Below are 22,157 nucleotides of genomic sequence, written 5' to 3' on the forward strand. Positions count from 1 at the left end.
AATTCATAATTTTTATACTGACTCATTGTTCATAAATGCGTGTTCGAAGCCAGTAAAAAAGTTGGTGAAAAAGTGTACAAATCTTTATAAATATGAATAAATTTTTTGATGAAAGTTATTTACAGTCTCAAAATGGTTTGTTATGAATAATTTAACTGTTATTTTCAATGCAGCTTCATTAATTTTCTCAAAAATTGTTTTGGAGCGATTCTGCAATTTTTTGCTTCATTACGGGTATATGGGAGCAGAGACATAAATAATTTTTATTATGTTATGTTATTTGTGTCTCTGATGGGAGTCATTTTAACTGTGGTGAAGGTCTGTCCCAAGACACAGATTATTCTAACTAAGCAAAGTGTAGTGAAATTAATAGCATTATTGTAGGCTTAAAGATTGGTTAACTAAATGTAAAAAAAAAAAGGTGTGTTGATGTATCTATTTCGTAAATGTCCGATATCATATGCAATGTCAACCCGTGAACGCACGGGTCAAAGTCAAGTAAGATTTAAGTTTTAAAAGGCCGTCCCTTGTACTGCATTCTCCAGTCAGTTGGCTGATGCCCATTTTACAATCAATGTGGGGAAATCCAAATCCCTTTTCACAAATTCACTGCAAAACAGTTTACAAATTCTTAATTAGTTGTTTGGTTTGAACAGAGAAAGAGTTCTGTCAGATAGCAACTTACTTCTCACAAAGCTTTTTAAAATAACACTATGCCAGGGCTTTTGTGACACCAAAAATAAAAGTTCATTATTCTGTGGGTTATTTCCTGGTTTGCGGTTATTTTTTCCCAATTCCTAATCACAGTTTTGAGAAGAAAGCGCGATAGAAATACTAGTTCTAATATAAACAAATCTTTCTCCGAGCCATAGAGGCGAATATAAGGCCGATGCTTTTCCCTGGTTTCCGTGGTGCTAAGCGGATGACAAACATTGACCCCCACCCCCCACCCCCGGATAGGACACCAGTCCATCGCAGGTTAACTCCCAGCGTATGTCGTTACCCAATTTCAGCTAGAGAAACATTGACCCCCATCCCCCACCCCCGGATTGGACACCAGTCAATCACAGGTTAACTCTCAGCGTATGTCGTTACCCAATTTCAGCTAGATGGCATGAGACAATGTAGATTAGGTGCCTTGTTTAATGACATAACAAACAACATAAGGCGACCACAGTTCGTCTTGAATTAGCGGCCGTCTTGTTACCGCCTGTGACCTTTAAGCCATAAGCTTGTATAATTTCCATACACTCTCAAGGGGGAGGAAATATCAATTATTTTGACTTCTTTAAGCTCCTGTATATTGGTTAAAACGTAAAGCGATATAAATAAATCAGTCGGAAGCAAATTGAAAGTGGGGGGGGGGGGGCTAAACTAATCCTCAGATATCTTGACAAAACCTAATTCCCCAAACTCCCAAAATCATGAAAATCCTAATCCGTTGGGGGGGGGGGGGGGGGGAGGGGAGGTGATAACCATAGTTCCAAAAAAAATCTTTCCTACCAAAATCCCCCCCCCCCCAAATCATGAAATTCCTTATCCGTGTAGGGGGGGGGGGGGGGGGGGAATAGTATACCTATAATTCCAACTTCTAAATATTTCAATCTTTTCAAGGTAAATTTCAGATCAATTATGCTTGCTGCGAGAAAAAGTGGGGGGGGGGGGGGGGGGGCTCAACCTTCTTTTATGCTATGTGCCTAATGGTTAGGTCTTACTTGGCAAAAAAGTGGGGGGGGGGGGGGGCTAAGCCCCCCTCCCTAGCCCCCCCCTCTCTCTCTCTCTCTCTCTCTCTCTCTCTCTCTCTCTCTCTCTCTCTCTCTCTCATCAACGGAAGACTATTTCCTGTTTCTAAACGAATACATGAATAGGTTAAGTCGGAATAGAAAATATTTATGCATAACCCACTTTACATTCTAGTTTTTTAAAAAGTTAAAATATCGGGCAGTTGGGTTTTCCTACTTCTTTTCATAAATTTGTATTCTAGATTAGTTGTGTGGCTACAAACCAATCGGATGAGTTAGTTGCAAGGCATCATGGGATTTTAGAACTTTTAATGGGTAAACGGGGTTTTAATAAATAAAAACTTATTCTTTGATCAAGATAGGATCATAAAAAGACATGGCGGTTAAATGTTTACTGATTTTCATGGCGCTTGCTGCATATTTTCAAGGTTAGTTTTATAAAAAGTTCATCTCCAAAGTTGATAGTTCTTATTAATATTCTGTAAATAAAATTCTGTATTACATTAAAAGGATAATAACAAAATTAAAGTTACGGTAACTTTGATACTTTTGCATGCTTTTTTACATTTTCAAAAGGGTTTTTTTCCTGTTTTAATTAATACTGTCCTTATCTTAAATTTTAAGAAAACACTACAAGTACATGACTGAATTTTATGTACATTTTAATCAATGTTAGAGCGGGGGTAATGCTCATCTATAGATATTCCTTGACACATATGTTTTATCATTATTGTCTATCTATAGATATTTTCATGGAGAAAAGCTAACAGAGCCCCTTAAATAAAGACTATAAAATAACTGATGAATCTTCTAACCATTTACTCTTTTTAATTTAAAAAAGTCTAAATTTGTTCCTTCCTTTTACATTCAATGCCCGAACAAGATTGAAGTCTGTAAAATAAACACAAATGTACAAACAGTATTGAAATAATGAACAGGAAGAGGCGCCATTGAATCCATTCAATATTTTGTCTTTAAATGTCGCTTATCTCCAAAACTATCAAACCTTTAAAAATATTTTTTTTCTTTTTCAAACTTATTGGATGGTTTCAGATTTTAGCTACGATAGAAATATATTCATCATAAAGTTTGACTTGAAAAAAAAACGACATTTCAAATCCATTCAGTGCCTCCGAAAAAGGTTTGCTAAGTTTCTATTCATTATCCGCTTTTGAAAAGGGTTATGACCCTTTATTCGTTCACACAATACCGAAAATGTTTTTGTTGAGTCTAGGACAAAACGTCGAGATGATATTAGTTTACAGACGGAAGTACAAAGAAACAGGCGGATGTCGGACAAAATACTCTGAATGCTGTAGGATCAGTGCTCTTCAAATCAAATTTTAATCAATTTCTAATTGTTCTTCCATGTGAACCACTTTAAGAGTGAAATTGACTTAGCTGTCATAATTATGGTTTAACTCTACATTATACCTATAAAAAGGAACAAAATAAAACTGTCTTATTTTCAAACTTTAAACATATAGATATGTAATCAACAAAACTGTTTAATTACAGGTATAGAGGCCCGCAGAGCAAGAGTAAGATTCCGGTGAGTTAGGTACACATTGACACATTTAAAAGAATTAAATAAATTGAAAATGCTATCTTATCATTTTAAGTGGGTATAAATACAGGAAGAAGGAAAATATAATCAAAAGATCAAAATTTCGGACTTCTGGTCCATTAAAATCCCTAAATTATACTAATAAAGAAGTAAATAATTGTAATGTATTGGAAAATAACGTTTAACAAAATTTCTTCTATAAAGAATTACAAAATATTTCACAATTAAAAGTTATTATAAAAAGCCAATGCCTTAAGAGCCCTCACGGCCCCTAATTTGAAAGGCCAACCCATTTTCTTGATATCAAATGAAAACTTAATTTTTGAATTTATTTCATGTAAAAGTTCATATCTTCACATACAATTAGATAAAAGTGCATTACAGTGCATACGCATCACAAATACATATCATTTAAGACAGAGGTATAAAAGCGGTCAGATGCCGTGGATAAACTCTAGCTCTTAATTTTTTAAAGTTGTTTCTTTTTGTTTTACATGTCTTAACAACATACTTTTGAGAAAAGAGATATTTTAAAAAACTATTAAAAATCAGGACGCTTTTTTAACCTTAATTTTTAAGCTTTACAAGCTTTTGTGTTTTTAATGACAGAACAATAAAAATCTTCGGTCTACAATCCCTGAAAATTTGAACTCAATATCTTCATTTATTTAGTAGAAAATCTAAACATCGTTTGAAATGTCAATATCTCAAAAACATAAATGACGTCATCAATGCAAAAAATCCAATATTTGTTAGTTTTAAACGTTTCCTAAAATCTTCCGAGCCAAATAAACATCAAAATGATTATAGACATTGAATTCTAATTTTGAAATTGTTGGTTCCATAACACCATAGACTAGACTAAGTATCATACCGCGCTAGCGTGCGGTAATCAAGTTTTGTCTCTGTGGCCTTGCGTGTTCTAAGAACGAGCATATTTAAGAATAACCATTCAATGCTTAAATAAAACAGCATTATATTAAAAGCTAGATGAATTTTGTTTCAATATTATATACATTTATGAATCATTTTCATGCGAACAAGAACCTTGAGCTGATAACACTATCGGTTTTATTTTCTTCAGAGGAGGAAGGGGAGGAGGGGGAGGAAATGACTTTCTTGTTTACCTTGGTATCTTTGGTTCAGCGATAATTGGAGTGTGTTTCTTTGCTTGTGTCCTTTATTTCTTGCCCACAATTCGGCGGATTAAACGCTATCTGTTTCGCCTTTGTTGTTGTTGTTGCGCAAACCAACAGGCAGAAGTCGATGCAGGTATGTAAACCCATAAATATTGTATATTTCATGTATACGTTTATGATAAGCTATTATTTGTTTCATATATCAACAATGTTCTGTTGTAATCCTAATAATTGAATTTGATTTAAAAATTAAACGATACTTACAAAGTAGAAGTTTGATTGTAATTCTCCGAAGTATGCGTCAGTATTAGAGATCAGGTGAGATTGCAAAGCTATTCCCAGAATTCAATCTTAAAAGGTGCTGAGGCCACAAACAGAGACTCTCAATACAGGGTGGGTGCGGTGTGGCACCTGATCTCTAATACTGACGCATACTTCGGAGAATTACAATCAAACTTCTACTTTGTAAGTATCGTTTAATTTTTAAATTCTCCATCAGTATGCGTCAGCATCGAGATCACGTGAGAGATTTAAAGTGTGGTCACAGCACTAAATATGAGAAATGGACTTAGCAATAATGTCCTAATTTCTACTGAAAGCATTAACAAATTTTTTAATTTACCAAATTTATTAAAACAAACATTTTCAACCTATTGGGTTGAATTGTCACTTGTGGAATATTTGGATAAAACTGACAGTCCAAAATTATCACTATTTACAGTTCTGTGGTAAAACTTATGAAATGTTCCTGAGTTAGACCATCCTGCAGCATTCATGATACCGGTGAGCGACATTCCCACAGACTTTGCAGCACTAGTGGCAGCGGAGCGTGTGCTATGTGCACTAAAAATGTTCGTGTCTATGCCAGCGTCTGTCATCACTTTTTTGATCCAGCGAGCTACCGTTTGACTAGTTACAGCATTATGTGGTTTTCTAATCATCAACAATAACTTAGTTGTATCTCCTCTAATATCTGCTGTTGTTTTTAAGTACAGTTTCAACAGTGAATATACACACAGAGGTGGACTATCTGAAAACTTTCTTAACACTAAAGGCGCAACTTGAAAAGATGGTCTTGTTTGCTTGAGTAACACATTAAACCTAAATACTATACAATCATCCTCTATATACATATCTCTTATATCTAAACAAGCTAAGGACTGACAACGTTGTCCTGAAACTAAAGCTAATAACATAGTCAACTTAGAGGTCATATCTGGTAAGGACAAACTCTCATTTTCTAACAAACTAAGGTATTCTAACACTATATTTACATCCCAAGTAGTACCATATCTAGGCAAACAAGGTTTAATATTGAATACACCTCTCAAGAATCTTTTCACTAAAGGATGTTGGCCTACAGGGAGATTATCTACAATAATGAAACCTGACAGTGCTGATCTGGCTGTGTTTATAGCACTATAACCACAACCCTCTGTCATAAGTGATGCTAAAAAATCTAACACATTAGAAATAGTAGGTACACAACTGTTACACTGAACTTGACTTGAATATTGAAACCACTTCTTAATGTACACATTGTATTGTTTACATGTGGAGCCTCTCCATGATTTCATAAGAACTGAAATTGATCTTTCCGATAAATCAAGTTTCTTGAAATTTTCCCTGAAACATGGCACACCATCAAATGAAGTTTTCGGGCCAGAGGGTGCACTTGTGTAGGACTGTTTTTCAACTGCAGCATTGTTTTGGATGGCTTCAGAGCAAGTGGAGGTTTCACACACATTCTCAAGATGATTGGGTACCAGTTCTGTGTGTCCCATAGAGGTGTAACCAAGAGGCCTTCTGCTTTGTCCATCAGGATTTTTTGACATACTCGGTCGATAATGCTAAACGGAGGAAAAGCATAAAAAGACAAATTAGTCCAAGAAATAGTGAATGCATCAACAAAAGATGCTCCAGGTTCATTTTTCCAACTTACAAAACATTCTAACTGTTTGTTAAGTCGAGATGCAAATAAATCAATATGTGGTTTAAAATATACACTAGTTATAGTTTTAAAAAGTTTTTCATTCAACATCCATTCTGTTTCATCTCGAATCATTCTACTCTCCCTGTCTGCCACTACATTATCAACACCTGGTAAATGTACAGCTGTTAACCACATATTATTTCTTTGCACAAAAGTCCATATTTCTCTAGCTTTATAATTACATGCTGTTGATTTTGTACCACCCATATTGTTAATATATGCCACTGTTGTGGAATTGTCACAATAAATTTTTACATGTTTATTACACAACTCAGCATGAAAACTTTGTAGTCCAAGAAAAACTGCATGTAATTCCAAATAGTTAATGTTGGGCAAGTACTGTTTTTCTTCAATGGACCAATGTCCCCCTGTAGAGACACCATTGTATTCTGCCCCCCAACCTATTCCTGATGCATCAGTGGTTAGTGTCGCTTGGATACTTTTCTGTCGAATTGGAGCCTTGATGCCACTATTTATTTGTATTGACCACCATTTTAAGTCTTGAAGCGCCTCTGCTGACAGTGTCATTTTTGAATCAAAGTTTCCCTTGTTACATTTAAGAGCTATAGCTTTTTCTTTTTCAAGTAGTTTGGTATGTAACAATCCTAAAGGAATTGCTACTGAAGATGAAATAAGGACTCCCACTAGTTCTGCCACTTGTCTAATTGAGTGTGATTTATTTGAACAAAAATGGTGATAAAGATTTTTGAATTTCTTTATCTTTTCCGGAGTAAGACTGATTGTCATTGATTTAGAATTCAAAACAAATCCTAAAAATACAATTTCGTGTGTAGGTACCACCACTGATTTTTCTTTATTGATCTTAAATCCCAATTGTTCAAATAGATCTATTGTGTCTTGTATGTTTTTTAAACACTGTTCATAAGTTTCTCCTTGTAAATAGGAATCATCAATGTATGCAACAGACACATGTCCTTTAGATCTAAGTGAAGCATATACTGGTTTTAGGAGCTTAGTGAATAGTCTGGGTGCACTTGACAGACCATTTGGTAAACATGTGTACTGATAAAGAGTTCCTTTCCAAATGAATCTTAAATATTTTCTGTCAGGATAGGCTACATTCACAGTATAATATGCATCACTTAGATCCACAGAACCCATATAACATCCCGGTTGAATCAATCTTAAAGCTGTACACAGTGTTTCCATTTTAAAATGAGCATACTCAATGTTTTCATTCAGTTGTTTTAAATTCAAGATAACACGATAGCTGCCATCCTTTTTAGGACGTAAAAACACAGATGATATATATTCATCATCAGAGTGTGAAGCTTTCTCCACTACCCCTTTCGCCATTAACTTTAATAACTCTCTGTCTAGAGCCACAGCCTCTGCAGAGTTGAGTTTAGTTTCTCTCACTGAATATTGAACAGGTACTGAAGTAAATTCTAATGAATATCCTTTAACAGCATTAAGGATGTATCTGTCATGTGTGATAGTTTTCCACACTGATAGAAATTGACTAATCCGTCCGGCATGTTGAATGTCACCTACCTTCTCTACTTTTGGTGGGACACGGGTTTCTTGTTGTAGTTCTTCTTTGTTTCGTGATTGCTGTGGTGGTAGTTCCGGTTGTAATGCCCCAGCTGGTAATGCTGGGGTCCTCTCCCTAAAAAATTAGGTTTGGATCTTTCTCTGAACTTCAGACGAGGATTGAACTTCATTCTAGTTTTGGAAGTTTTGTCATCATAAGCTACCTTGTTAGCCATTTTGTTGTGTTCCGTGATGTTTTTCATTTTTTCCACCACGTCATCACCAAACAAATATGCCGTTATTTCAGTCTGACTAGTGCACAGTTTTTTGTATTCTGGTTTCATGTTATTTTTTATACATGCTTTTCTGTGCAAAGAAAGTTCAGTGTTACTAGAGGCCAACAAAGCCACACCATCGAGCAGATCTTTGGCTGCTTTGTTTTTGTCAAATTCATTGTTAGGTTTCAGCAAGCTATCCACCACCTTGATTACGGGACCAAGTCCTTTCAATAGGGTTTTCTGGATCTTATGAACCTTTACGTCCGTCGACCTCGTAGTTTCGTTCATACAATAGTTCCAAACGAAATCATTCACTCGAGGAAATTCCAACTTGCAGTTTTCTGGCCGTAAATGTTTATCAAACAAGTCATTTTTCTTCGAATCTTCTAATTTGTTGACTAACAGCTTATTTACTAAGTCTGCTAATTTTGTTGTCACGGCATCGGAAGTTTTTTCCTCAACAATGTAGTTGGAAACAGCGAAGAAATCTTCGTCATGTTTATCCGTGCCGCCATTTTTGTTTACCTCTACGTCATGTCCGCCCAAGTCTGAAGGCCCCGCCTCCTTTTGACTGACAGCGGGTAATTTTCCATGCGCGGTCGACTCGCAGCTTATCTTGGCCTTTTTTGCCGCGTTATTAGAAACGTTGTCGGCCTTTCTTTTAGTTGTACTATGTTTTCCAACCGATTCAGAATCACTATCATCAGCCGATTCTGCTTGCACATAAATCAAATTATTTATTGCATCCAAAGATTTCTTCATGGCCATCATAGCCGAATTTTGATCTACCATGAATCTTTTGAACATCGATTCGGTAACAAATTCGGTGTTATGCACAGTATCTTGTTCGCTGCACATTTTATCTTGTGTAGTTACGTAATCTTCTTCTTTAGATCTTGGTCTCGAAGAATCATCGTCCACCCACTTATGGGCATTTGGTGACGAATTATGTTCAAGCGCATCTCGCTTACGAGAATGCTTTGCACTTGTATGCGCATCTTGATCATGATGCGTTTCCGACTGTTCAATGACTTGGGTTAGAAAATCCCCCAAAATGGCGTCGGAGCCTGAGGGACGCTCCTCGTCCATCATGTCCATATCCATATCGTAAAAACGCACGATAAAACAGTTTACATCTAAAAACTCCTTTCAAATTTACCGCAAATGTTCTGCACCAATTCACTATCCAACGAGAAACGCTAAATGTACTAAAAAACGGTCACAAAACAAATTTAAATTACAGAGCATAAAATTCCACGACTGATCAAATCTGGGTCAAACTTCGCATTGAATTCTGGGAATAGCTTTGCAATCTCACGTGATCTCGATGCTGACGCATACTGATGGAGAATGTTTATCCTTTGCTATTAAGAATTGATATTATATTTGAAAAACCAAAATATGCATACTACTAGTCATAATTAATTGCAGGAATCGCCAAAAACACAAACTCGTTAAAGAACAGACATGAATAGGATATGTAGCTACAGCAAAAAACAATTGACACGATGTAGTCATTAGACGGCAATAACCGCATGAATTGTCACTAAATGACACACTCTCTTGTACCAGTTTTAGTAAAAAAAAAAAAAAAAGAAGAAGAAGAAGAAGAAGAAGCATGCAACTTCTGGTACTTTTTAAAAATTACAATTTTCATAAAGGATGAGATCTCATCTCATAACACACATAAACGGCCCATTATGTACAATTTGGTGTAAAACTGCATGTAAATTTTAAAATCAATAATCTAACATATCATATCATACGAGGGTTGTTCGGAAACTATTGAGACAACTCGAATATTTTCTTTTCTAATTGACGAATTTTGGTGAAAATTGGCATAGACACTAAAGAAACGACAACAAATAATAAAACAAAGTAATATTAAAAGAATATTTAATATTTTGTTTACGACGGTAGATAATCAAGTCGGTGGTCGGAGATTTAACAACTTAAGCATCTACTTTATAAGTGTCCGTAGAATTACAGTTAATGATAAAAGAAATCAAATTAAACATGTTCATTTTGCTATTCTTTGCGACTAACTTTTGATTTAAGTTTCACTGATGTTCGAGTTGAAATACGGATATGGTACACATATATTTACCAAACAATAGAAATCTGACAACGACTTTACATTGAATTTTGACGTCAAGGCGGCGCATTGAAAACCGTCAAACTGGTGAAAATATCAGAAAAGGACCTTTTAGGGCCACGCAATTGCTTAAAAAACTATTCGATGACAAAAGAAGGCATAGAGCCTCAGTTCATCATATTTTTTTCACTAATTGTTAAACTAGAATTAGGCCAAAGGGATTAATTATCAAGTATTTTTGACATACTAACTGTTGTCAACAGTTCTAAAATATATAAAAAAAAAAATGACTGCATGAGACATTCACAGTAATTAGACTTTCGGGTAAAAATAACTCGATTTTTACCCACCACCCCCCCCCCCCCAAAAAAAAAAACCAAACAAACAAAACCACAAGAATTATAGAAAATATAAATGATGACATCTTGAAATGAAAACAAAAGATGAGCAATAAAGAATAATTCTTATTTCCGTTCGTTTGTAAGGTGTTTAAAACACAAGAACAATAAGAAGCGTTAAAATGACGTTGCGTAAAGTTTGCAGTTGCGCCGGGTCACTGGACGAAGGCATGTTGGTTAGCTTACCAGGAATGATCTATTCATGCCATGGACAAGAAACTTTTCACATTGATAATCTCTATCCTGATTTCCGTTTTGGTGAAATTTCAAGAGTTTATCTTTTTAACTAAAAGAATAAGAGAAAATGTCTCAATGATTTCCGAACAACCCTCGTAGATACATGTAGTATGGTCTATATAATTATAACAAACAAAATTAAATTATACCCACCCCCGACGGTTTCGGCGCTAGATTTCCTTTTGTGTGTCAACATTTACGTGAGCCAGATTTAGTGGCATGGGGTTTCCTGGGTAAATAATTGCAAGTAGAGAGTTCGAATCCTGTTGGGCCTGTTAAAATGTCAAGAACTTATCTTTTTGGACCAAATATTGTAAAATTTGAAAATTCTAACATGGTGAAAGTGTTTTGATTATAAAGTACTTTTATTCACATTACAATCGACATGTGTCCCACATCAACTTTAATAATTAAATCTCCTACAGTGAAAAGCACTGCGCAGTGTGTCAATTATTTTGCCCTGGTTACAATCATCTTCATTGCAACTAAATTAGAAAATTTTGTTTATATCAAAATATTCTGATGTAATCTTCAGGTAGTAGCGGCACATGCGCAGATTAAGAGCGTTTCTGTTTTTGCTATGGTGAGTGGCAAAGTGCAGTAATAATTGTAGTTGCATGGATGGGGTGATGGGGTTGGAGTCCAAGGTTTATTTTTTTAAAATTTACTATATAAATGAATTGGACTCCCCATTCCTACCCTTTTTTTAAATGCGGCACACGATGACATTGGCACACAAAAGCAAATCTAGCATCGGCAACTGAATTGAAATGTTAAGATAATCGATAAATTGAAATTTCACATGCAAACATTTTAACCCCAAATTGTGCATAAAGGGCTGCTCATGTGTATTATGGTACGCGATCTCATCCTTAAATTTGAAGTTTATAAAAATTATAATTTTTAAAAAGTACCAGAAGTTGCACGTTGCCTTCTTTTTGACAAAAACTGATACAATCGATTGTTATTAAGGGGTAAACACTTAGTCCGAGTATTGCTGTCTAATGACATCTAGTCTTAAATTGATTACTGTGTTTAGGGAACGATATAGAATGTCAACAAGAACATAGGCAAAAATTACATGCATCTTAAATAGACTTTTTTTTACTTTCTTAAGGATTGAAAAACCCCAGCAATAAACAAAGCTCTGATGAACAGTTGGACCAACACATGTTGGAATTAATTTTATTAGCAGGTATTTATTTATCTTTTGTAAAGATGTAACGATGATGATGATGATGATGATGATGATGATGATGATGAAAGTCCAAAAAGGACAATGAAAAGTTTCATTTATATCAAATAAAAGATGACAAAATGTACTTATAGTATTTCTATTATTACAAAAACCGTACGGTTAATAGTAAAAATGATATTGTCATTTGTGGTAATTTTTGTGAAAATCCTTAGAGATTTTTTGACAATAATACATACTTACAATGCACAAATAATTTTTGAAAACATCAATTTTGTATTAATACACTTTTGTTTTGAAATCGTTTAATATTAAAACATTTTACAGAACAGGCTAAACTTGTCACCTACCTTCGTGCCCAGCAAAACATCGAACAGTCTACTGCAGATGAGCAAAGTGGTCCATGGGAACAGATGGGATTCTCTCATCTTAACTCAGACCCGAGGACGTTCAACATCACGGAGGAATCCCCAATGACACCAGATGTACAAAGTGGGCCTTGGATACTGAAGGAATACCCTCAATTAGAATTCGTCACAACTAGTCCGATGACGTCATATGACGCAAATGTCACAGAGAAAACCCCAATGACATCTTATGTATAAGCAAAATAAACCAGATGTTTTACATTCCGAAAGCTTCCTTTGCTCGAGAATCTTTTTACAACAATGGCATATTATTTATCATGTTCAGTTTTTGTAGTGTGTTATATATACATATGTATTTGAGAGAGATACTGTATTGTAAAATTGCAATTCTTTGTTATATCAACCAGAAGCTGTGTTCTCAATATTAATACAAATACGATTTCAAAAATTTGTAATATTTTATTTAAAAACACAATTCTTAGACAGATCAAATTAGCTGCTTTGAGCCAGTACGTTTAATATCTTTTAATTACAATTTTTTGAATAGGTTTTCATGACAATTGGTTTTTTTTTTCTTTTGTCTCATTGCAAAGCAGTTTAAACTAATCCTTATAAATGTCATAACCAGACAGATTTTATTCCCAATAATCTGTTAAGCCACATTAATCATCAATTTCACTATGGAGTGAATGTTCACTTGCATAACAGCCTAACCATTGTCTGCTCTCAGTATTAACAATGCTTACCTCTTTCAGGCAAGCTCAAACGAATACTTGCGCTTTTAGCTATAGGTCTCTACGTTCTATAAAGGAAAGCATAAAATTATGGAATTTGTTAACAATGAACAAATGTTTAAGTTCATAATTTATATTAAATTTTGAATTATCGCTCATGTGACTTTTATAATACAACCTTTGTCGTTGATTAGAGGAAATGTTGTGTTCATCATGTTTATGTTATAGTGTTAATATATACAGTTTAGTTGTTTGTAAATGTATTCTAATATATGATATGTTTATCTAATATATACTTGTACACCAATGTGTCATAAGGTACACAAATTGATATAATGGCAAAAAACAGATGTAATGTCACGAAAAAATGTATATACATGTATCTATATTTCAATGGAATCTTTAGTGGACATAATGGCTTGCAAAGAGATATCAGTTCAAATCGTGCCCCGGAGAAAACGTAAGTTAGAGAAAACGTACCCTTGACTTATAGGAAAAGTTTTTTATGTGCGGATCCATAACAAATAAACAAACAAAAACAAGTGCTGGTTTTCTTACTGTAATGGGACTGGCTAGGAGTTAGTCCCGAACATAACCCGAGTTCAGAAGGATAAAAGAATTACAAAAATCTCGGTGTTTAAAGAATTAGATGCTATATTCTGTGTAAATAACAACCATGCAAAACAAACGTAAGAGATATGAAATTACATCAAATAAAATCCAAGAATAGGATACTCTAGGCCCCAATCCCCGTTATACATGTACGTGCGTCTAATCGATAATTAATTAATATTTTGTCGACTGTTGCTGATTAAACAAATGCACCTATCATATAATAATACTGAACCACGGCTGGGTAATATAGACCCGGGCACGCCTAATATATATGGATACATATAGACATAATAGATAATATACAGATACACATCACATACTTGGATAAATAAATGAATACACAAAATAAAATATACACAAAACCATCACGTTATTCTTATTATTATATAAAATTTAATACTCCATTTACAATGCAATCAAAAATATTGTATATTTTGTAACGATTTTAGTTAAATTGTATCGATTGATTTAAGTTTAACTGCTCAGCTGACGCTTGTTCGTGTGTAATCACATATTGCAGGCACGTACCATCATTGGGGCCGGGGGATGCCCCCTCCTCCTTTTTCTTGCAGCAAACCTATTTTTAAATTTTCAAATAAAACACTGCATTATCAAGGAGGTACCCTCCCCCCCCCCCCCCCCCCCCCACTAACACATTTTTAACCCATATTCCTGCACCCCATCCAACGGATTAGGATTTTCATGATTTCATGCGAATCTTTTTTTCTGTCTTTTTTAATTTCTCGTCAAGATTTTCAAGATGAGTGAGTCCCCCAGAACTTTCAAAAACGATGCGTTCCTGTATGAGGGAATCATTTAATGATACTGGACACTGATACAAGCAAAAATGATACAAATGTTTATTAGATAGGGTAATTTATTGCATTAGTATTTTTTTCAAAATATCTATTTCAATTCTTGTTACAATTTCTCCAAGGTACGTTTTCTCAAGGGAGGTCAGTGATGTCAATTTATAAAAGTTAAGGATGTTCAGTATTAGAAGCCACTCGTAAAAGCCATATTTGCTATCAATAATCATGAATGGTATATCGATATTGTGACGTCTACTAATGGACAAACCTTAAAAGGGTTTCATAAAATTATCGTAATAAGATTAAACATTTAAAAGTCCGTCCCTCGTTCTTCAGTCTCCGGTCTGTTTCAGTCATTCCCATTTTCACAGTCAATTTGGGGTACTCCGAGTCACGTTTTACAACTTGACTGTAAAACATGCAGTATACGACCTTAATATTACTTTAATTAAAAGGGAGCAAGATTTATGTCAGATAACGATTTGCATATAAAAAGCTTTTTCCCTAAATTTGAATACTCTAGACTTTGACAGGGTTCTTTTGACACCAAAATTTAAATGTCATTGAATTGTGGTCTACTTCCGGGTTTCCAGTTTTTTCCGTTTCGAATCAAAGCTGAAAAAAAGTGTCATGGACATACTATCATTAACGAGTATTATTTCCATACAGTCTCAAAATAGAGAAAATCTCAATTGGGTCATTCCATAGAAGAAAACGAAGAAAACACCCCGTCCATATTGCCTCAATATGCAATATGCAGGAACAAGCATAATTAATAGTCACTTTCAAAACATTGTTTATAGATACTAACACAAATAATTGTGGAATGGTGTAATTACATGAAATTCAAAAAAAAAAATTGAATGAGTTTCAAACGTTTATTTTAGAACAAAAAATGTGAATAAGAGATGATTAATGATATAATATTATTCGTTCCTGCACCTGCACCCCCCCCCCCCTCAAAAAAGTAAAAAGTAATGGACAATTTTAACATAACAGGTTGTACAAGTAATTTTTAGGTCACATATACCTAGTATCAGTGCTTTTGTATATTTACATACGTTTCATAGTGTTAAATTTGGGGGGGGGGGGGGGTTGGGGGGGGGGGAGGTAACAGTCGCTATATACCCAGGTCGATTTAAGTCTATCAAATGGATCTGGCTTTGTCATATCATTTACTTATATTAACAAAAAATAACAAAAATTGATACTGTGCAATACGTGTGTATTGTTTGTGTACAGAACGGGGGTTGAAAATTAGATAAGTTCTAGGAGTGTGTAGTCCTCGAAAGTTTCTAATAATATATTGCTAGCATTTCAGTTTCAAAGTTATATTTTATCGATATTACGACACGATATTGTTCAAAAGTATCAAGCAGCATTTTCAACATGCACATTATAGCGAGTTTATTAATTAATGCACAAACTGACTTGACTGCAATGCGGTTTCATCTGCCGTTTAAAACTTCATTGGATCACGGAATGCAGGGTCATTTGATAAGTAGGTCACATCTCTAAGAACTACATGTGTAATTTTAAAAAAAAAACCTTCAGTTCATGTGACTTGCAATGCGCCATGGGATTATACAATCTTTAGATGCTACCAAGCGTATTGGAATAAAAGCGTTATTGTCTGGTCAAGGTAAATGAAAAAAAAGCCATGGCAGCTATGTATTCAGTGTTTTTCGTGGTTCTTGCAGCATATTTTCAGGGTAAGTTTTGTCGATAGTTAACTTCAAATGTTAGTAGTTCATATCCTGCAAATAAATTATATGATTTTATAAGTTGGAACTAACAAAATCAAAGTTAAACGTATATAAATACTTGTACATGCTTTATAAATTTATGTTCTTTCGTCAAAAGTGTCCTTATTGTCTCAAATTTATGGAAATTGTACCACTATAAAGGTAGAAGATAGAATTTTAATATACATGTACATACCTCATATGACTGGGAGTCATGTCTATTTATAGATCTTACGAAAATATACACTTTATTTAATCATTTTTTGTCTGTAGGAAGTTCATAATTCATTAAAAAAAAAAAAGCAAATGTGCCCCATTTAATAAAGACTTCAAAATAATTATTTCAAATGGATCTCTTTTACTCTTTTTTTAATTTTCAAAAGTCTAAATTTGTTTGCTTTAAATTCTTTTAAATGTCGCATATCTATTATTGTTATACATGTATTTTTAAAGGAAGTCTTGATTTATTAAGTTGTTTAGATTTTTTGTAGCTATAAAAACACGTGTATATGAATCACACACAGAACCACTATAGTTCTAGTGAGGATTTCACCCTATTTATTCATATACATGTATATGTGCAACTCTGAAAACCTTTAATGCTATAGGCCTGAGTGATGGTTTTACGGAATTTGATATGTACAACATCCGGAAATCGCACAGCAGCAGCTTTGGGTGTAAAGTTCCTTCTGATGTAAAAAAATCTTTAAAAATTTTCCTTGCTCTTCAATCTCCTGAAATCCCTCATTGGTACGACTATCCTAGTTCAACCAAAAATGGAATTGACAAGTTAATTACAAGATTGCTTGAATTTACTTTGGATATTTTTAACTTTGAAAGAAGACCGATTTTGCTAGTGTAAATAAGCGAAAGTATATAACTTTCTAATAAAATAGTTGGTTTGTATGGAGAGTTATTTGATATTGTAATAGCCAAAACATCAGATCATGCAGCTTTAAAAAAAACATAGCCATGCACATTTCATACTAACAGAAAAATAGTTTTAAAATGGCATCCTTCAGTGGGTTCATTATTGGTCCATGGCACAGAGTTTCTACCGTATGTCCGAACACCAATAACGTCCACTATTAATTAATAGTAGTTTTTAAAGAACCATTGCTATGTTAATCATTGGACCCCACCTAAGACCAAATTTTTATGCAAAGATCATGATTTTAACAATTTAAAATATTATGTAGTCGGTATCATTGATATTTTACATGAAGTGTTTCCGAGAAAGTATACTGGGTTTTTTTATCGTCTCATATTGACATATCGACATATCATTTGTACAAATTAAATTCATAAAATGGTTGGTTTAAGTTTACTAAGTAAGTCTGGACGTAAAAGTCAGACAGACTTTGGATCATATACGATCAGAAGAGTTTACCATCTCTAGTATCTGAGCTATGTTCAAAACATATACTTCTTTACAACCATCTTCTTCTTTACAAGGCATTCAGTCTTTACAAGCATCTATAGTAGGATTTTGTTTGTGCTTAATACTGAAATTTTTAAATTACTGTTTAATTATTATAAATTGTTCTTCCATGTATACAAGTTTGAGGAACTTATTCATTGAATAAATAGGGTCATTAACATGATTTATTAATATCATACCTAAAATTGGATCAAATAAAACTGATTAAGTCTAAAAAATTCAAACATGTAGATTTGTGATCAACATGAATTGTTTAATCACAGGTATAGAGGCCCGAAGAATAAAAGTTCGGTGAGTTAAGTTTTCACAACATTTTAATTTAACAACAAAGTGCATTGCTTGGTATTTTATGCGGTTTCTTTCTCAATTTCAATTATTATTAAAATGAAAACATACATGTTTACGTACAGTATCACTATTTTCACTATTTTCAATCAGCGCGTTAAACAGAAAGAACAGCCAATTCTTCCAAATATGTATAGTATAATATGGTTACCACATCTACTTGGCAGCCTAATGTCAGTCCGTGCAAGTTCGTGTTCTCAATGTAGCTAAAGTCTTGATCGATAAGAAATTAATCCAGACCATGTCACGTCAAAGTATAAAACAAGACACCAACCAAAGAACGATGTCAGCATTATCAAAAAGATTGCGACAAATAGTGTGAGAAAAAGAATCCTTAATGTTAATGTTCTCAACAATTAAACTTTTTATTTGGCATTTAGAATAATTCCTTACCATGATATTTGTTTATCAATATTGTATTCTTACTTAAACTTAAATACCTATTTTAACATTGTAGATTTCGATGTTTGTAAAATATATATAGGGTATAAATGAAAGATTTTCTTATAAAACGTTAAAATGACCTGTTTTTATAGCAAAAGGAACCAAAATACGTCGTATGTGTTAAAATATAAATGATATATTTAGTATTATATACATGTATTGAACATGCTTTATTGGGTTTTTCAATTATAGAGGCGGAAGCGTAGGAGTAGGAGGAGGGGGATCAAACTTTATTACTTACCTTTCTATTATTGGTATAGTTATAATGCTAATGGGTTTCATGGTCTGTTTGATCTCCCGTTATTGCTGTGGCAAAGACCAAGAAGAAGAAGACGATGATGCGTGTAAGTATGGTGTAAATGTAATCTATCTTTAAAAATCAATAATTTGTGCATATGTGTATGATATTTTCACATATCCCTGATGTTCTGTTGTAATCCTATTTAATTCGATGTTTTCTCTTGAAAAAAAAATGAGGTAAAGATATTATTATAGAAAAAAAAAATTGTAATCCTAACTAACTCCCAGAATTGTCGAGTACACAAAATCAGTAAAGACATCCGAGGAAGAAGACATGAACATAGGACGTTCAAAATATTCAAAAACTCTTTCGAAAAATTGATTTCAATAATGTTTTCTTCTTAAATTATATTTTGATGTTACTGATACAGTAATAATTTACTCTCTAAACTTAAGAATTCAATTGATAACTTGGTTCTGTTCATTACAAGCGGGAGTTGAAGGAAAACTTTAGTTTGAAATATTATTTGTAATATATCATTTATATGTGATAGATGTCTTACATTTGTTCCTTGTGAATCGAATTTAGGACAGAAGATATTGCCTTTGATTATCGTTATTTTCAATGGCTTTACTTTTGACAATTGATTTTTTTTTCAATTTTAAAAATGTCACTCGACTGAAGAATATTTTTGTGAATGTTATGAAAGAGTTGAATTTATAAGGTTATTAGAATTGTACCTTATATCAACAAATCGGCATTTCTATTGTTTTAATTGTTTTATTAACCCAAATTCTTTTTCTTATTTTGTGGTTGTAGTGAAGTAACGCCCTGAAATGTCAAAGTTAACATGGGTTCAAGTAATTAACAAACATTTGAAAATACTTGTTTATTTTTTTTTTATTTCAAATCTTTTTTTAGATTCTAAAGAATATGAAATCAACAGGAATAATCCAACCTCCACTGAACAGTTGGACCTTCATATGCTAAAGTTAATTTTATTAGCAGGTATTTATCTTTTTTATTATACCTCAATATTATTATTCTATATAATGCGGCATCTGATTGGTTCTTAGGCTATACAATCACGTGTCAGGGCAATAAAACTTAATATTTTTCTGTCATCGTCATATTTTTCACCCTATCCCTTCCCCTCGAATTTTCATTCCAGGCTTAAGAAAAATTTCGAGGATAAACATACGATGTAATTAATTCATTAATTCTATTAAAAATAGTTTTAAATCCTTTTCATATAAGAACACTGTCATAGAAAGAAACCGGTAAACATAAACTACGTTATTTGCTTTACTACATTTGATAAACAAATAGAAACCTATTTATTTTAAATTATCGTCTGTCGTTAGGTGTGATAAACTATTAATTGCATGAAACATTATATAAATAGTGCCTGTTTGGGAGGGTAACAGTTGAAATTGTAGTGTAATATTAGGGGGAAATATTATCTTGTAATAAAGATATCTCTTTATAACGTGAGAAAAAATCTTGTAATTACGATAACAGATTCTGTGATTTATTAGACGATATATTAACTAATCATTACAAGATTACGAAATTATCATATCGTTATTACGATATCTTAACTCGTTCAAATGGTAACATATTTATCAATATCGTGTTTTTAGCACATGTGTTGAGCATTCATGACAACTCCTCCCTTTAAATAAAAAATTTTTTCAAAAATTCAGTGCTTCACAAAATTATTATGTTTGATTTCCATTTATTCTGTTTTCATTATTTCATTTTTGATTTTCTTTTCATGCCTTTTCATGTTCATTTCTTTTACAACATTTTTGTTTTCATCTCAGCCGTCAAAAATCTATTAAATAAATAAAAATATATATTTAAATATTCCATTTGTATTACAATATACAAATTATGTGAGTTCTTGAAGACATCGGGTTCCACTGAGAGGCCGCTTGTTCATAATAAATGTCATGCTGTAATATCCTTATTTTCCTGCGCTGCGTGACTATGAAGCAGAAGAGCAAAGTAATAAGTGTTTGGCCAATTTTAATCGAATTCATAAAATTTTACTTTCCAACAAATGTTTGTCTTGTCATATAATATATAAAATACTGTGGAATCATTGGAATTTGTGGTGGCTTACTTTTCGTGGTATTCGTAGGAAGCCCGCACCCCCTTACGAATTTATACTTCGATGAATCATATTTTCAAAGGGTAAGTTATCTTACTGAAACCGATGTCCACAAAATTACATCCCGACGAATAAGCAAACTTCCCACAATCCATGAAAATGGGCCCCTATGAATTTAATTGATTACACATGTGGAAGCAATCGCAACTTTTTGAGATTTTCCAGGCTGAAAGGTTCAAGAAGCTACAATTGATGTGGAAATCGTATATAAAAAAATCAATATTAGGTTAATTATCTATGTCTCTTTTAAAAACATTTTTATAATATCAATCTATAGAACAGGCTAAGAATATCTGTAACCTCCATGCATATGGCCAGCAACACGGCGAACAGTCCACTGCAGATGTACAAATTGAACCTCGAGAACAGATGGGATCCCCTCAACTGATATTATATACTTCTCGTCAGATGACGTCATATGAAGCAAACACAACGGACGAAAACCCAATGATATCAGATATACGGAGTGGACCTCATGAACAAATTGGACTCTCTCGGCTGAAATTTGACACTAACAGATCGACGACATTATATGACGCAAATACTAGTATTACGGAGGAAACCCCGATGATATCAGATATACAAAGTGGGCCTTGGGAACAGATGAGGCTCTCTCGGCTAAAATTAGATGCTAATAGACCGACCACGTTTAATGACGCCAATAACAGGGAGAAAACCCAAATAACATCATGTGTATAAGGAAAGACAGCTTTCACATTGTCATAGTTTCCGGTGCATACGAAGCCTTTTTAAATAATTGCATAACATTTATTATGTTCATTTTCTTGTGTGTAATATGTATTTGAGAAAAAGATTAAAGTTGTCGTATGATTGCGATTTTTCATTGTATCGTTAAATTAGCGAAAAGATTTAAATTGTTTTCAATACTTTTACAAACAATTTTAAGAATAGTCATCTTAAAAATAATATCAGTGATAGCAAGACTGTTGTTTTGAACCTGTTTATATGTAAAATTCATAAAACGGCATTGGATCATCATTATTTTTCTTAATATAGAATTTTATTTGTTTTTAAAAGAATGCTTTTTTATTCTCAATTATGTTTTTAAAAATAAATGAAACTACAAGCTATTACAAC

At 33.4% G+C, this 22,157-nt stretch overlaps 3 protein-coding genes and 1 long non-coding RNA gene across 6 annotated transcripts in view; 2 read left to right on the top strand and 2 right to left on the bottom strand.

Moving 5' to 3' along the window:
- Window positions 1-21,439, bottom strand: part of LOC136273661 (uncharacterized) — an 86,135-nt gene extending 64,696 nt beyond the window's left edge. Inside the window, exons 1-3 of the long non-coding RNA XR_010711866.1 lie at window positions 21,360-21,439; window positions 13,253-13,308; window positions 12,489-12,636 (exon numbers count right to left, since the gene is read on the bottom strand). This is a non-coding gene — a long non-coding RNA (uncharacterized lncRNA). The remainder of the gene's footprint in view (window positions 1-12,488; window positions 12,637-13,252; window positions 13,309-21,359) is intronic.
- LOC105349120 (uncharacterized) lies at window positions 1,994-14,192 on the top strand. The gene is made up of 5 exons (XM_011458802.4): window positions 1,994-2,170; window positions 3,261-3,294; window positions 4,394-4,581; window positions 12,061-12,138; window positions 12,466-14,192. Exons 1-5 carry the CDS (start codon window positions 2,119-2,121, stop codon window positions 12,741-12,743), a joined length of 630 nt encoding a protein of 209 aa, XP_011457104.2. The 5' UTR covers window positions 1,994-2,118; the 3' UTR covers window positions 12,744-14,192.
- On the bottom strand, window positions 6,152-9,559 carry LOC117691881 (uncharacterized). 2 transcript variants are annotated; one of them, XR_010711862.1, is made up of 2 exons: window positions 6,782-9,559; window positions 6,152-6,298 (listed from the first exon to the last, which is right to left on the bottom strand). XR_010711862.1 is itself a non-coding variant. In XM_034478784.2 (2 exons), exon 1 carries the CDS (start codon window positions 9,315-9,317, stop codon window positions 7,962-7,964), a length of 1,356 nt encoding a protein of 451 aa, XP_034334675.2. In that variant the 5' UTR covers window positions 9,318-9,559; the 3' UTR covers window positions 6,152-6,298; window positions 7,957-7,961. The 2 variants fall into 2 exon arrangements, 1 of the variants encoding a protein (XP_034334675.2); XM_034478784.2 differs by having other exon boundaries at window positions 7,957-9,559.
- LOC117693024 (uncharacterized) lies at window positions 16,158-21,758 on the top strand. 2 transcript variants are annotated; one of them, XM_034482937.2, is made up of 5 exons: window positions 16,158-16,379; window positions 18,117-18,144; window positions 18,835-18,986; window positions 19,805-19,891; window positions 21,337-21,758. In XM_034482937.2, exons 1-5 carry the CDS (start codon window positions 16,328-16,330, stop codon window positions 21,756-21,758), a joined length of 741 nt encoding a protein of 246 aa, XP_034338828.1. In that variant the 5' UTR covers window positions 16,158-16,327. The 2 variants fall into 2 exon arrangements, with proteins under 2 accessions (XP_034338828.1, XP_065934729.1); XM_066078657.1 differs by having other exon boundaries at window positions 16,159-16,309.
- Window positions 21,759-22,157: the final 399 nt, after the last annotated feature.

This window comes from Magallana gigas, chromosome 3, assembly GCF_963853765.1.
Source record: "Magallana gigas chromosome 3, xbMagGiga1.1, whole genome shotgun sequence".
In the NCBI taxonomy this organism is placed as follows: Eukaryota; Metazoa; Mollusca; class Bivalvia; order Ostreida; family Ostreidae; genus Magallana; species Magallana gigas.